This window comes from Glycine max, chromosome 13, assembly GCF_000004515.6.
Source record: "Glycine max cultivar Williams 82 chromosome 13, Glycine_max_v4.0, whole genome shotgun sequence".
Taxonomy (NCBI): domain Eukaryota; kingdom Viridiplantae; phylum Streptophyta; class Magnoliopsida; order Fabales; family Fabaceae; genus Glycine; species Glycine max.
Genome location: NC_038249.2, coordinates 19,395,273 through 19,411,447, shown reverse-complemented (window position 1 = coordinate 19,411,447; position 16,175 = coordinate 19,395,273). Strand labels below are relative to the sequence as shown.

Sequence of the window (16,175 nt, the reverse complement as noted above, 5' to 3'; positions counted from 1 at the left end):
GCAAAAATAAGTACATGCAGTCAGAATTAATTAAAATTTTCAACTTACAAAAGATTGAGGATATACACTATAGATCAATGAAAAGAAAATATGAAAATGTAACAATAAATAATTAAGAGACAATTATTACCCAGCAATGTCCTTTGATTTCTTCCATATATGTGATTTTGATCTTCTGGTTGTGAAGTTTGTTCCACAAGACCACAACTGTTGCTATCGTACTTTCAGTAATTTGAACTGTAGGACCTTCAAATACTTCTTTCTTTCAGCAGAAAAGTAGACATCATGGTTTACAACTCAAATATCTAAAATATGCTCATTGCCTAAAAGAAGTTGTTTATTAACTGCAATTAACTTGCAACTAGTATGGAAAGGTCTTACGAAAATGGCATCCTTTTGAAAGACTAAATGTGCTAAAAATAGTTTGTATACATAGGTTGTTGAAAAAGAGAAACACGGACAGATAAGTAGCAAATAATAATGAATTGTTTTTTGCTCAGCCGTTCAAAATGCATTTTTTAACGGCTTAGCAAAGAAATTTCTTCAAGCAACTCACATTCTATTGTGCTGGAGACAAAATGCAGAGGCAAATGCATACCATCATACCAAACTATAAATTCAGAATTTCAGATTCAAGATATTAATTTACAGAAAAATAATGAGGGAGGGAGCAAACAAAAATATATTTAAAAAATACCCATAACCCTATACGTTTTGGTATTGTAACTTTAACACGGAAAAACAAGTGATCACCACGTATTGATGGTTTGTTTAATTTTGGTGCACCTTTCCTTGCTAGTACAAGGACATCTCGAGGTATTTGAAAGTGCAGAAATGCCTTCATGTCTTCATCTATTAAGGTACCAAAAATTAAATTGATTGGCATTATTGCGTAGCAATATCAGCATTGATGGCACATAAAAGATGGCATAGAGCAAAGGAATCGAGCAAATATCAAGTTTTTAATTTAATAATACAAAAATATACAATCTCATATAAGAAATTTGAAAAGTGGCCATTGGTCTATGCACAAGAGGTACATTTATTTTATTTATAAAAAAAATGTTATAAATATCTTTTAAAAAAATGACCTTGGAACATCAATTCTGACATTTTAAAAATCAAATGAATAGGATTAGATAAATATAAAATTAAAAATAAATGCTTATAGGTGTAATAAATTCTTTACCAACAAGTGTTTTCGAGGAAAAAAAAGAGAGGAAGTTCCTCCCCTGTATAAGTTTTACTTATAAATTTTGAAGCATGAGTACTTCTAAAATTATGTCATATAGGTACTTGTAGCCGATACTCGTAAGGCATATATACCAAAAGTATTTTTCAAAAAATAAATAAATTGGGTATATATAGGTACTTCTAGCTAGACTTCTTTATATTTGTTTAATTAAGTTTAAATATATTTTTAATTTTTTAAATATTGGATAAATTTATCTTTGATTCTCCAATTTAAAATTACTTTTTTACTCTGTAATTTGAGAGAAAAAACTTGTTTTAATCCCTTTGTTCAAATGTTGTAAAAGACTTGGTTTACATAGTTAACATATTACAAGTAACGGATGTGATAATTCACTTTAATTTTGTATTCTTACTATCAAATATCTTATCACATATATATTTTCATTTCAAATTATTCATTTTGTCAGTGTATAGATAAAGAGTGTTTAGACAGATATACGAAAACATTTTTTTAAAAAAAAAATTACAAGAATTAGGAAGATTAATTTTAAATTTGAGGATAAAAAACAAATATACCTCAAATTTGAGGGAATAAAATATATTTATCTTTAGTATACAGGGAAAAAACAGAGAAAAGTCCACAAGTGGGTTGAGTTTACTCTTTCTTTTTCCAAATAATTAAAGGTAAAAAATTAATCACGAGAAATTAGGAGTAATATTTCTTAAAAGAAAATTAAAATAAAATATTTTAATATGCTTTTCTTTGTTCTAATCTGAGACAGCCCTTTACACTAGCTATTGTCGCCATAATACCGTACCTAATCATGCAGCCAATGTATCAAACAGTTGATCTGCTCAACATTACTATAGTACAAGTACTAAAACGTCACTAACGTAATCATCCCCTCACAGTATTTTTCTAAGATTGTTTGGTTATATATGTATGGTCCCCATAAAATGTTTCCAGATCAACAAATGAACATTTTGGCAGGCCAAGGATTTGGAACTCTATAGTATTTTTTCTCTTCTCTTCCTGTTGTCAACTACCCGACCTTAATTATGTGGCGTGTTATTATTTTTAACATACTTCTCCTAACATTATAAATGGAAATCTCACATTGACTTCAGCTGATGAATCACGTGGATCATAGATGTCATACCCATAATTAACTTGTGTTACCTCCAAATCGTTTCGACCTTTTATTGTTGTAGGTAAGTGTGTAAAAACCAAGTAAATATTTAAAAATTTTATTTTAAAATTCAAGTAAATATTCTCCAAAAAATATTAGTGATACATTTTCTAGTGCATTCTTTATAACATATTTTTTATTATTGGTTGAAATCACGAAATTGTGAGTCTTACTCTTTATCATTTTTATTTAATAAATCTTTATTATTTTATTGTGTTCAATAAATTTTAACACACCGAAAAAGTTTGTTAGAATGAGTGTATCAGAGGATGTTTTGTTTGTACTCCTTATGTGCATCTAACTGAAATAGACACTGCATGCCTGCATATAAGAATACAAATTAATCGACAGTTTGGCATTCAAGATTTCAAGTTCTATGACGTCTGATTCACTATCAGTTAATGTTGATTCTTCAATTAAGTCTGAATTCTCCACTGATGAAGGACACAAAACTATCCATGAGACTAAACACTTTCCATCTAACATCCAAAAGGTGGCTAGCTCTAAAGCATAATGCATGTACACATGAAAATAATCAAGATGCACCAAATATAATTATCATTATAGCAATCTTCTCCAAGATCAATTTTTTGTTATTTTCTTATGTGTCTAATGTCTATTATCTAACTCCACCTTTGCTTTTGTAGGCTATTGCTGAGGTTGTTAGTACATACATTCTTATATTTGCAGGATGTGGAGCAGCTCTTGTAAACGAGAAGTTTCCACTTACAATAGTAGGCATAGCAATTGTTTCGGGTCTAGCTCTCACGGTGGCTACATATTCTATTGGCTATGTCTTTGGTCCCAATTGCTTTGGCTGCTGTCAGAAAAGTTCAATTTAAACTTGTAAGCCACTTGTCCTATTAACTAAAATTACCTTTTCCAGTTTTCCACGTATATAGTCTGATCTACTCCTAAAGGTATTAGATATAAGACTCCAAGAAGATTGAGCTAGAGATGCAAGAGAAGGCCCTAGGGTTTTGATGAGCCTTAGGGTAAATTTTCGGTCTATGGGCTAAGTATGAGCCTACTTATCATTGTACATATTAGATTAGAATTTCATTATTTTTGGGCATTGTATTTAGAGCTCCATAATATAGATAGGGTACCCTAAAAATGTAGGATTTTTCAGCCCTTGTATTTTAGGGCACCTAGACTAGTTTTTGTATTAGGGGTATAGTTTTATAATTTCACAATTAAGTGAATATTTGATGTGTGTTGGGAAATAAATTTAATTGAATTGGGAGAAGTCCAATCCAATTAAATTTTAGAGGGGGAGGTGAGCATTTGCTTGCTACACCCCATTGCCACATCATATAGTCACACTTTGTGCATGTCCTTTATGCTTTATATGCCTCATGACACCTAAGCACACTTAGTGGAAAATTTTGGACATGATCTTGGATTAGTGGGCTGAACCATAGTTAAAATTCACTAATTATAATTAGTGAAATTTTGACTCCAAAATTTAGCTCCACAAATTCAATTTCAAATTCAAGTGAAATTTGAATAAAAATTTAAATTTTCCTCTAATTTTGTGTGACACTTAGGATATAAATAGAGGTTATGTGTGTGCATTTTTTTAACTTTGATCATTTGAGAATTACACTTCAAAATTCAGACCTCATTTGAGGCACAAAATTTTGTGCTCTTTCTCTCCCTCCACTCATCTTCTCCTACCTTCAAGCTCTTATCCATGACTTCCTATGGTGGTAAGCTTCTTCTTGACTCATATTCTCCTTGAAGTGGCGTCTCCAATCATCTTTCTTCCTTCTCCATTCTGCTGTCATTCATCTTCAAGAAGCAAAATACTCCATTGATGAAGAAGATCCAAGACCTACAAGCTCCACATGGAGCTACATCATAGTCATTCAAAGGTAACTCTATTCGAAGCACAGTTGAACACTGAATCTGAATATCTCACTCAGCGAAAATTTAAACCTTAGTTTGTTACGATGTGAGAGATTAGTTCCTCTACTAGATCCAATCTAGTTGATAGTAACACCTTTTATAGTAATAGTACCATGTAATATTGAAACACTATATATCATTCAATCACAGGGATCATTTGGTGCTCAATCTCTTTTTTCCCACTGATTTCATTCTTTCCTTTTGTCCCTATTTTTCCTAAGTGCCTATTTATGTGTTGTGCCAGATGATGGGTGCTACACTGGTCCCTCTGTAACACTTTGTTTTTCATTAAATAAATAAAAAGAGTATTATTTAAAAATTAATAGAGTTTTTAGAAATTAAATAAATGAGAGAAAATTATTTTTGTTAATTAAAATAAGAGTTTCATAGTACTAGAAAGTAAATAAAGTAAAATGATGTTTTTGAAAATAAAGAATGTTTTAATTGATTATTTATTAATGAAATAGTAAAATAAAGTTCTTTTTTATTAAATAAAAAATAGAATAAATAATACACTCAAAGTACCCTAGATATAAATAGAGACATATTAGATTAGTTTTTACAAACAATATGTTTCTACATTCTCTCTTCCTCCCAAATTCTTTCTCCCTTTTTCCTGTCTCAAAACCCTTTGTTTTTCTCACATACACTCAAACTTATTCCAGTAAAATTACAATCTCAGACTCGTTAACCATTAGATCGTTCTGAAATTTGGACACCACATTCGGAACTCATTTTCGCACATTCCACTGTTGGATTTGTGAAATAATGTCTGTAGAGAGAGAAATTCCCCTCACACAAATATAGCGAAATTAAGGTTTCAATTCCTTCTCTTTCTCTCTAACGCTTGGAAACTCTAGCAGAACAATTAAAGGAAAAACTTGAGGGATCTTAGAAAACCGCTAGAAATGTCGATATCGCTGCCAGACTACACACATGAGCCCATTTAGAGGTAATGAATGAATTTATCGCAATTGGGGTTAAAGTGAACAAGTGTAGGGATCCTTAGAGGATCAAATTGAGGTTAATTTTGGGGTGTTTTTATGCGTTTTAATTTTGTTTGTACAATGATAACAATTGAGGAGTTGTGTGTTTCGTATAGTTCATAGATAGTGTAACACCCTATTTTTCGTAAAATAAATTAAAAAAGGATTTTATTTAAAAATAAATAGAGTTTTAGAAATATTGATGAGGTTTTTATAATTACATAAATAAGGAGAAATAATTTTATTAATTAAAATAATGATTTGAAGGAAAATAAAAAAAGATGTTTTATTTATTCTTTTGATAGAGAATAAAATAGAGTTCATGTTTATAAAATAATAAAAATAAAGAAAAATAGAGTAAATAATAGACTGAGAATACTCTAGCTATAAATAGATATGTTAGGTCAGTTTTTAAACTTATGATACATCTCTACACTTTCTCTTCCTCTCAATGTCGTTTTCTCTTTTTCCTTTCCCAAAAATTTCTCTTTCTCCCGCATACACTCAAACATGTCCGAGTAAAACAACAATACCAAACTTGTTAACCATTGGATCATGGTGAAATTTAAACACCAGATTTGGAACTCATTTACAAACATACCCACCGTTGAGATTTGTGAAAAAATATCTATGGTGAGGGTAATATCCCTCACATCGTAGCTTTCTTTTTCTCATTTACACCCAAACTCATTCAAGTAAAACTACGATACTGGTCTTGTTAACCGTTGGATCATCATGAAACTAGAACACGAGGTTCATAACTCACTTTCGAGCACCCCCACTATGGGGATTTGTAAAATAATGCCTGTGGAGAGAGAAGCCTCCCATGCACGGAGACAGTGAAATGGAGGCTTCAATCCCTTCTCCTTCTCTCTAAAGCTTGAAAACCCTAACAGAGCAACCAGAGGAAAAACTTGATGAATATTAGACAACCGCTAGAGATGCTGCTATCACTGCTGGACTGCACAGGTGAACCCGCTTAGAGGTAAGGGATAAGTTTATCGCAATTGGGGTTAGAATGAACATGTGTATTTTGAGGTATATTTTTAGATGTTTATTGTTTTGTAATTCTTCATGTATGATTATAATTGCAAGATTGTTATATTGAGATCATGAAATTGTGATTAAAATTGTGTGTAAGTGATAAATTGAATATGTAGTGAATTATGAAATGTTATATTGTGAACATGAGATATGGTTGTGAATAAATGTGTGGTTAATACTTGACGTGACAATACTTGTGTTGTAAGCTATGAATTATACAATAACCCGACTAGTGTTTATATTGAGAAAAGTATTTATGCACAAAGTATTAAAAGGAAAGTTTAGGGTTTCAAGTTAAGAACCTAAAGTCTTAAATGTTAGCGCAATGTGTTAAACGTGTTTGAAACACGAGTGTGAGGTCGTGAGTATTGTATAATTCATGAGTAGTGTCTACATGCAAAAGTTTTTTTAGGGGTTGTACTTGAATTATGAAGGTGAGACCTTAACGGATTCTTCAGAGTTGAAGTCTTGGGGGTAAAAATACCCGATTTGAGTGCTCCTTTAAGCTTATGTTGATCCCATATGGTTAGAGCATTCTCACAAAACAGAGTGATCCTGACTGGTCACCTTATGATTTTACTTAGTGAAAATGACCTGACATACCCATTGTGTGATGTATCTTGTTATGTACTCCTAAGCATCCCAGTGTGATTTTTCACTTACATGGTACCACATTGCATATAGGCTTGAGTCTTAGTATAATTGTTTCATGACGCCTATGATTTATTTATTATGAAATTTGGGAGTGTTGTTATGTTTTGACTCGAGTGTGTGATTCATGTATAATGTGATTGATGATTTCTATGATGAATTTTAAATGATAAAGTGGTGATGTGAATTGTAGTAAGTTGAGTTATGTTATAAATAATTTTATAATGTATTTTAATTACGTCTTTGTTTATCTGTACTTTATTTATAAACGTGATAACTCACTCCCTGTGTATTATTTGTGTTTGGACCCTGTGATGATCTTGAACCTTATGTTCGTGGGAGTAAATGATTAGATAAATGACTTTAAAGAACCTCGTGTTAGAGGACGCTAGGACACAATGCTCTGATAAGATGTGACATTGGAACATGAGTTTCTGTTTTAATTGGATGATGTTCCAAACATGTATTTTACTTTATTTTAATTCAATGTTTAACTTGAGTTCTTTTGTAAACTTGGACGATCTTGTTTTGAGCCATAGATGTTTTTAATAAGTTCTATTTGGTAACAGTGAAATAAATGTGACCCTTTTTTTCACGTGAATTGGTTTAAGTAATTTAAATAAAATTGATTTAATTAAATTCCATGACGGGGTAGAGGGTGTTACCGATAGAGTTTGCATGTTAAAATATTTTCTAGGTTGGACCTGAATCAAGAGGGAGAAGCCCGGATGGACTCTTCGGAGTCTAGGCCTTGAGGGTAAATACACCTGGTTTGAGTGCGTCTTTAAACCTATGCCGATCCCATATGGTTGGAATATTCTTGCAAAACAGCATTACCCTGAGTGATCTCCCTATGATTTTACCTAGTGAGAGTGACCTGACTTATCAGTGTGTGGTCTGTCTTATCATGTACTCCTAGGTGTCCGATGAGATTTTTCACTGACATGGTATTACATTGCATATAAGATTGAGTCTTAGTGTATCTGTTGCATAACACCTGTGTAATGATCATTGTGACTTGCTACGTGATGGTGGGTAATGAATTGTGTGAGTGTGAGATGTTGTATTGTACTTGAGATTTATTGTTTTGAACACGTGATTAATGTGAAGGTGTGGAATGTGATCTTGTGATTAAATCCTTGAGACAAGTGATGTTACGCAATGAGTGATATAATGATGCAAATTGTGCTAAGTTGAGCTTGTTATACGTATATTATATATGTATGTCTTTGTTTATCTTTACCTGTTTAAAAATGTAATAACTCACTCCTCGTGTGTTGTTTGTGTTTAGATCATGTGATGATCTCAAACTTTGTGTTCATGGGAACATATTGCTAGGTGGATTGCTTTAAGGAACCTCATGCTGGAGAACGTCAAAACACAATGCTCTGGTAAGATGTAACATTGGGGCATGAGTTTCTGTTTTAATTGCATGATGTTTCAAACATATCATTTTACTTTAATTTATTATGTTACTTAACTTGAGTTCTTTTGTAAACTTGAATGGTCTTGTTTTGAGCCGAAAATGTTTTCATATCCTTAATTGATAAGTTTTTAATTTGGTGATTAAGGTGGATGTGAACTTTTTACCTACATGAACTCCTTTATGTTTATTGAATAAAATCATTTTATGTAATTTCAGATTTCCATATATTTTATTATATAAATATGTATATTATGATAGAAGGTGTCATACCCTCTCACCCTCAAAGTGTTGCATCATGACAAGGTGGATGTTGGAGTAACGGTGACTAAATACTTGAGCTCAACTTCTCATTTAGAAGCAATAGTGTGGGAATTCATCACCGCTTACATACTGATGCTCACCATTTGTGGTGTTGCCACTGATCACAGAGGTGTACCGTTAGTTATAATTTACCATGCATTATCTTAGTAGTAGCTATCTTTGTTCATTCTATTTCTATTCTCCACAATTAATAGCATACTCTTTATGCTCTATATTGAACATTTTAATGGCTGATAGAGAAACTCTGCTTCTTTAGATTTGTTTTCCCTATAAAGATACGTTTAAGTAGAGAAATTTTTTTGTAGTCTGAGATTATATGGTTCTGATCAATCTTCACTTGATATGTAATCATATCTGTCAAGTTACAAAATAAGAGTAAATAACATATCACATGAAGATTGGCCAAGATCACATGATCCTAGATCGTATAATAATTTCTCTAGCACTTGCTAAATGTACATATAATAATTTCTTGTACAAAATTAATTTATTAAATTTTATGACAATTTTCCAATCTATGACTATTTCTGCATCTGTCTCCAACGTGAATGGTTTTGCTTAGGAAGAACAAGATTCCACCTATAAATCTGGAATTTTGTTGTATGTTGTTCGATGTGGTAGGAACTAATTTGGTGCCTTTACTAATTGAAACAGAGCAAAGATCTCACTGGAGTTGCCATAGGCATTTCAGTTCTGATTAATGTCATCATTGCCGGGTAAACAATCAATTTCTACACTCATCTTATCACAATTCTCGTTGACAACCAGAAATCTTGTTCTTATATATACACAATATATTATGTGCAATTCAATGTGCAAAAGTAACTGAACCTAGAACTTTTTGTTTTTGCAGGCCTATTACTGGAGCTTCAATGAATCCAGCAAGGAGTTTAGGTCCAGCTATCGTCTCTGGTGATTACAAAAACATTTGGGTTTATATCGTAAGCCCAATTCTAGGAGCAGTCTCAGCAAGTACACTTTACAAATTCCTGGAAGTAACCCAACCAGTTAAACCAAAATCATGTGATTGTAACATATGCAGTCATAATCATTTACCACTCTAATCCATCAAACTATACACTTCCATGAACTTGATCAAACTCTGAGGATCTGTAATCTCTAGTTAGCTTAAAAATAAACAATCCGATTACTTTAGCAGTTACCTTACAAAATGCAAAGTTCTGTGTTTTTAAAATATAGTTTATTATGGCTAAAGCAAAACAGTTAAGTTACTAAATTGTTGCAATTATTTGCATATCTTTACTCAACCATAGGAAATTTCAGGCATAAGCATTACAAAGACAGGGCAAACAAAAACAAAGTTTTTGGCACTGTCTTTTTAGTTTGCCATATAGAGAAGTTTTGGAGATGTGAGCACTGAGATGAGTGCACTTTACAGTAGTCAAAATAAATGTACAGGATTACGGGACAGGAAATGTAAATAACTACCTTAAATGATAAGCACAACCCTGAGTTTTAAGAGAGGACCAAAGGTCCAAATTAAATAGTGGCTATTTCTCCTCCACAATACAAATTTATACTATACAGTAGGCCTACAAATTTTGTACAAGAGAGCAAAAGGCACCGCAGATGAAACTACTACCCGCTTGAACTGAAAATTTCATACACATTGGAGGTCAGCCGTTAATCATGTGTCAAGACAGGTTTAAGGATGTAGGAAATGATCACATGTATGTCCAATGCGGTTCACCATCCCACGATTCCCAGAAGAAGAGGGGAGAGTGCATTTTCCTTCCCCCTGATATTAATCGGCATGTTCTAGACGTAAATTACCTGTAATTGAAGTATTAATCGTAACAAGATAACTAGACCACCAAAATAAGATCATAAACATTAGATCAGAAACAAGGGAATGGTTACAAAAACTTAGATATGGTCAAATATTCTTCTAAACCTTAATTTTGAAATAAAAATATATTATATTAATAAAATTTGTTGAAGGGTTAGAATATCATGTGGTGGTAAAGTTGCTACGGAGGATCCATTCCAAGAAACATCATCCAAAATATTGGCATTCATTACATAATTTTCCTGATAAATTACTAATACATGAAAATATTGCAGCACACTCTTTACATCTAGAAACTACAGATAGATATCACAGAACACAACACGGCAACAATATATTATATAAAATTAATATGAAGTTAAAACACAAATCTTAAATCAAAAGACAGGGCAGATGTTTTACAAATAAGCACGAGTGGTTGTAGATGTAACAAAATTCTACAACCTATCTAATTCTCGTGGAGAGAACCAGAAGAGTGAAAAAACCAAAAAGTAGGCATGCGGAAAAAGTGTTTTATAGGTCTTAAAGAAGCCTAATGAACAGAAGCAGGTTAGCCATACTATGTTTCCCAAATCCTCAAAATGGTTGGAGAATATGACCTAGTAAAGTTGTAATGAAATTGTCTAGCACGAGCACAAAAGTACGTATTAATCTTTTCAGTGCTTTGGGAAATCTCACCCTGTCTGAGGTAGCCGTGTCCAGTTCATCAATTGATGAGACTGAGGATGCTGCCTTTGCAAGTAAGATGAACCGGCTCCTATACCATTTTCATCATCTACAAATTGTTCTGAGAAGTTAGAAGCTGGGGGAGACCATACTGGAACTACACCCCCATCCCTTTCTCTCCTAGTACTACTTGAAGATTCTGCTGTGGAATCTTCAGCTGCATTTCTCAGCCACGTAGTAGCATTATTCTGTACTCGAGTGTTTCTGTTTGCATTCAGTAACACCCCTTGATTCACTGTCTCTCTTGCAATTTGTTGTGTGGTCACATTTATAGGCACTTCGGCCCTGCTGTCTGCAGCCGAGTTTCGAAGGTCTGAAGATGTTTCTTCCTCTTCAACTCTCACATGGGAAGATGTGATACTTGGGACCATCTGATCCTGGTAGCGCCGAGTACCATGAGGCAGGTTGTTCCTAACAGGTTCAGGCCTTTCCTCCATTTGTATGTCTTGAGGAAAGGCAATAGGGGCTGATTCAGCTGAGTCTCCAAGCCCTTCCTCGGTTCCATTTTCCATTGCAGCTCTTGAAGCTGCTTCTTGTTGCCACATTTGAATAAGTGCTTCTTGAAGTCTTACTTCTGCTGCATCTATTCCCACAATGGGAAGAGGATAATTTGAACCAAGTTCAATTCCAGCAGCTTGGAGTACAGACTCCGGTGCATTCCATGGATGGTGTATCCATTCAGTTGGTAATCTAGCAAGTTCAGGAAGCCATCGTCGCACATATTCTCCATTTGGGTCACATTTGTACCCCTCAAACTAGAAAATGCAAAAATCAAATGAGTGGATTTATCACAAGGTATTTATCATCTTTTAAAGCATTCAAATAGCTGACAGTAGCATATAACCAAAATCTTAGAGTTCAATCCGATTGCCCTCAAAATAGAAGAAACGACGTTATGATTGATAAAAAATTAACTCAATAGTTATGATTGATCAATCATATTCAAGGGCATTCAAGTGATAAGAATGACTATCTCAAATTTTCAAGAGGAAAGTTCAGATAAGGCAAAAGAAGCCAGAGTGTTGTCTTAACCATGTTGAGAATGTTAACTTTCAAACACTGAAAAGAATTAAAAGAGGCATCACACCAGATCAGACAATTGAAGCTTCTCCACTGACTGAAATGTAAACAATAGTGGGATGGACTTTTGGCTTCATATAAATTGATATTCAAACAAAAAACTGGCTTGTAATATACATAGCAATATTTGAGACAGTTCAGAGAAGAGGTTGGAAATACTTTCTGATTCATTTCTCTGTGGAAAAACTCGAGTGGTAGACAGAAGAGTTCATGACTTCATAAAGTACACAAACCAGAAAAGTAATAACAACAGGCTTATGAAACTCATGACATGGCATTACTTTTCAATATATAAAGAATAACATGTAAACAGATGATCATACACAAAAAAAGCATCAACATAAAGCAAGATTGTGTAGTTTATACACAGAAGCAAATGCACCTGTGGATTATCTATTCGGTCAAGTTCACGACCATCAGGGAGAGTGCCAGATATGTACTGCCAACCAAGAGCATCACTCTCAAGATCTGCATCCAAAAGGGTGTCCCAGAAATACTTCATTCCCCATCTCCAAGGAAGCTGCAGCACCTTCACGAAGAAACTTGAAACCACAACGCGTATCCGATCATGCAACCAACCAGTTGCCCACAACTCTCTCATTCCAGCATCCACCAAAGGGTACCCTGTTCTGCCTTGTCTCCAAGCCTTAAAGTATCCTTCATTCACCACCCAAGGGAAAAACTTAAGGTGGGCTAGAAGGGGCCTCTCATGACTATAAGGGTGGTTGAAACTAATGTATCTCGAATACTCTCTGAGGCCAATAGACTTGAGAAACAAGTTCACACTCTCTTCACCAGCCTTGTTTCCTTCATTGGCCCAAAACACTTGCTTGATGCGGACAAGGTGGAAAACTTTCTTCACACTCACCTCACCAAAGTGCAAATGTGGTGAGAGAAATGAGGTTGTGGCACTGTCTGCCTTCCTGCGATTCTTCGAGTATTCGATCAAAGCACCGTTTACGAATGCTGTCAATGCCTTGTCTGCATTGCTCCACCCCGGTGACCATGCTCGAGCAAGAAGCGCATTGCTTGCCTTCTCCAATTCGTCTTCAAACACCAATGTATCAGAAGGACACCTTGATACATCACCTGAAAGAACGCAAAAATTGTTAACACATAGTGCAAATTAAAGTCAAGAGTGATGCTTCATTAAAAGTGACAATGCTACAAAGAAAAAAAAAACATGTACCAAATATTGAAGAACACATGACAGACTTCTATTGGATAAAATTAAACACTATAGAAGTGTCATTACTTTGGTCCTTGAAAGTGTTGTTATGGATTCGGTTCTTCAATAATTTTTTACATTAATATAGTCCATTAATCATGTAAACTACAGTGAAATTAGTCCTTAAATTAGACCACCGTTACATGCATTATTTTTCATTGAACAAAGAACTATCTAAATCACATTTTGCATGACTGACGAACTAAAATGGTGAATTTTTTTTAGAATATACCAATAAAACTTGTATATGTACATAACCAAAATAGGCGTTTGGAAGACAAAACTTGCAGACTTTCCTATTTTGGCATGAGGCGCCAGCTGTAACAACCCAATAGAATATTTGTTGCATCTTAATTTTTTATGTTATTTTCTTATAATGGTTGGACAACAACATTGGAAGCCTATTAGTTGACGAGGCAGAATGATCTATGAATTTTTAATTTCATTCAAAATATAAAGTAAACTCCATCTTGTTAGATAATAGTATAATTTAACTTTTTGTACCTTTCTGCTATGTTACACAGGAACTTTTAAAGCGGTTAAAAGCATTTGTGTTCTTTTCTCAATTTGGATAATTTGTTGAAGTGCCAACTTCAAACTAGAGCCACAAGAAGTAAATGACTTATGCAGCTAGTAGCACCCAATCAACACGCAACAATACTACTACTAATAAAAAATGTGCGGCTAAGGAAAAAAACTGAATAAAAGTAGACCTGGAATAATCCTTTTAGGTGGGAGAAGAGGTGCTTGTGGGTCATAAGGCATGCTAAGGCATCTTTCCCAAAAAGCAGAAAAAGTTGTGAATGGTTGGCCATGAGCATCATTCACATCCCATGGCTCATACAACAAGTCCGAGTTGAAGGAACGTACGGTAATGCCTTGAGCCGTCAGAACCTCCTTTGCTCTGTGATCCCTCACAAGTGACAATGGATCTGCAACACAGATAGTTACTTACTTTGATATCATCATCATGAGGGATGAACTTCACTTTTCTCATGAAACTATGAAAAAGGAAATCCAATTATATAAACTATGAAACCATAATGAAACAATTAAAAAATAACAAATAGAAACAACTCTAATTAATAGAATCAAGGATCCTACAATCTACAATGATGTTGTTCATTACTAAGTAATGAGAAAACCTTCCAAAACCTTGGTATCATGTTTGCATACATCAAACAGTTGTATCTGATTCGAGCATGATTGTCTTTTATGAATGATACTTGTGGTTCATAAAAAAAAACATTTGTACAAAACAAAACAAAGTATTATGGTTGAAAAGAAAAGGAAAGAAGTTGAACTAGGGCAAGCACTAGAATCATAGACATACATAAGCATAAGAATTAAAACTTTACCATATAAATGGTTGAAAAAGAGTTGGGTAGCCCCAGTGGACTTAACAACCTCCAAGAGAGAAGAAATACTATTAGTGGAACGTTTGGTGATTAAAGGGGAGCCAAGGTTTCTCAGAGAGGAATCAAGGTGAGCCAAGCTTTGTTTGAGCCACCACCTAGAGACCCTTCCAGGGTAGTATTGACCTTCTTCCTCAGGAGCCCAAATGAAGACAGAAATCACAGCACCTGCTCTCACTCCTGCAGCCAGTGCAGGGTTATCCTCCACCCTCAGATCTCTCCTGAACCACACTATGCTGCATCCACCACCGGACATCTCTCCACAAAAAAAATTTCACCAACACCACAACCTCAAGAGCTAGTCTATTATTGTTATTGTTGTTATTATTATTCACGCATACACATACAACCTCTTTGTTAACCATATACCAGATAGATAGATCTCTTTCCGTCCTTCCTTCTTTCCTTTCCCTTTGACCACTGAGCCTCAAGAACAAACAACAACACTAAGAAATGCTAACTGGTCTTAACTCTTACCTTAATACCTTCTCTCTATACCTTTTTTTTTTTTTTATTCCTTTTGGTCTTTGTTTTCTCTTTAACTGAGGGAGGTAAAACGCACAACTTTGAGGTTTGGCACTTATCTTTTTTAATACCCTTTTCTCCCACACTATAGCATTTCTTTTGGGAGAGAAGGATTGATTTCTTTTGCAGAAAATTCGTATTTTTGGTGCTTTCACACACCCACACCAAGTTGCAACCAGAGAGAAGAGATACTGAGGAGAGAGAGAGAGAGAGAGAACAAGTGAAGAGGATTGGCCAACTGAGTGGGGATACACAATGAATTGATAGGCGAACCGCAGCCACACCTTTTTTATGGCACGTAGATTTTCGTATTTTCTATTTATCCTATGCAACAAAACAAATCACACCTACGTCTCTAGTTTCTTCTATTTTTTCTGTCCAAGTGACATGACGCGGAATCAGAAAAATTATGATGGATACATACAAATACAGTAAGTAGTGCTGCCTCATAATGCCATGGCTCTTGTTCAAAAAATTATTACACTCTTTTTGTTTTTTCAGCGTACTTAGGTTACGTAACGTTGCATTTTCTATCTCAGAAAAAACCCACCTGGGCATGCCCCATTATATTTTTTCCTGATCCAGCAGTACTGTCAAACTACGTTCCTTGTTTTTTGAGGTCTAGAATCTTTTCAAGTTTTAGCGGTACTTCGACACGGAAATATATA

The 16,175-nt window shown here is 34.2% G+C and overlaps 1 protein-coding gene across 2 annotated transcripts; it reads right to left on the bottom strand.

The window, feature by feature from the left end:
* Positions 1–10,066: 10,066 nt before the first annotated feature.
* On the bottom strand, positions 10,067–15,769 carry LOC100815428 (cryptochrome-1-like). 2 transcript variants are annotated; one of them, NM_001255223.1, is given in 5 exon segments: positions 10,287–10,517; positions 11,212–12,014; positions 12,722–13,428; positions 14,281–14,499; positions 14,926–15,418. In NM_001255223.1, coding segments are annotated over 5 exon segments (2,046 nt in total). In that variant the 5' UTR covers positions 15,239–15,418; the 3' UTR covers positions 10,287–10,513.
* Between the last annotated feature and the right edge of the window lie 406 nt (positions 15,770–16,175).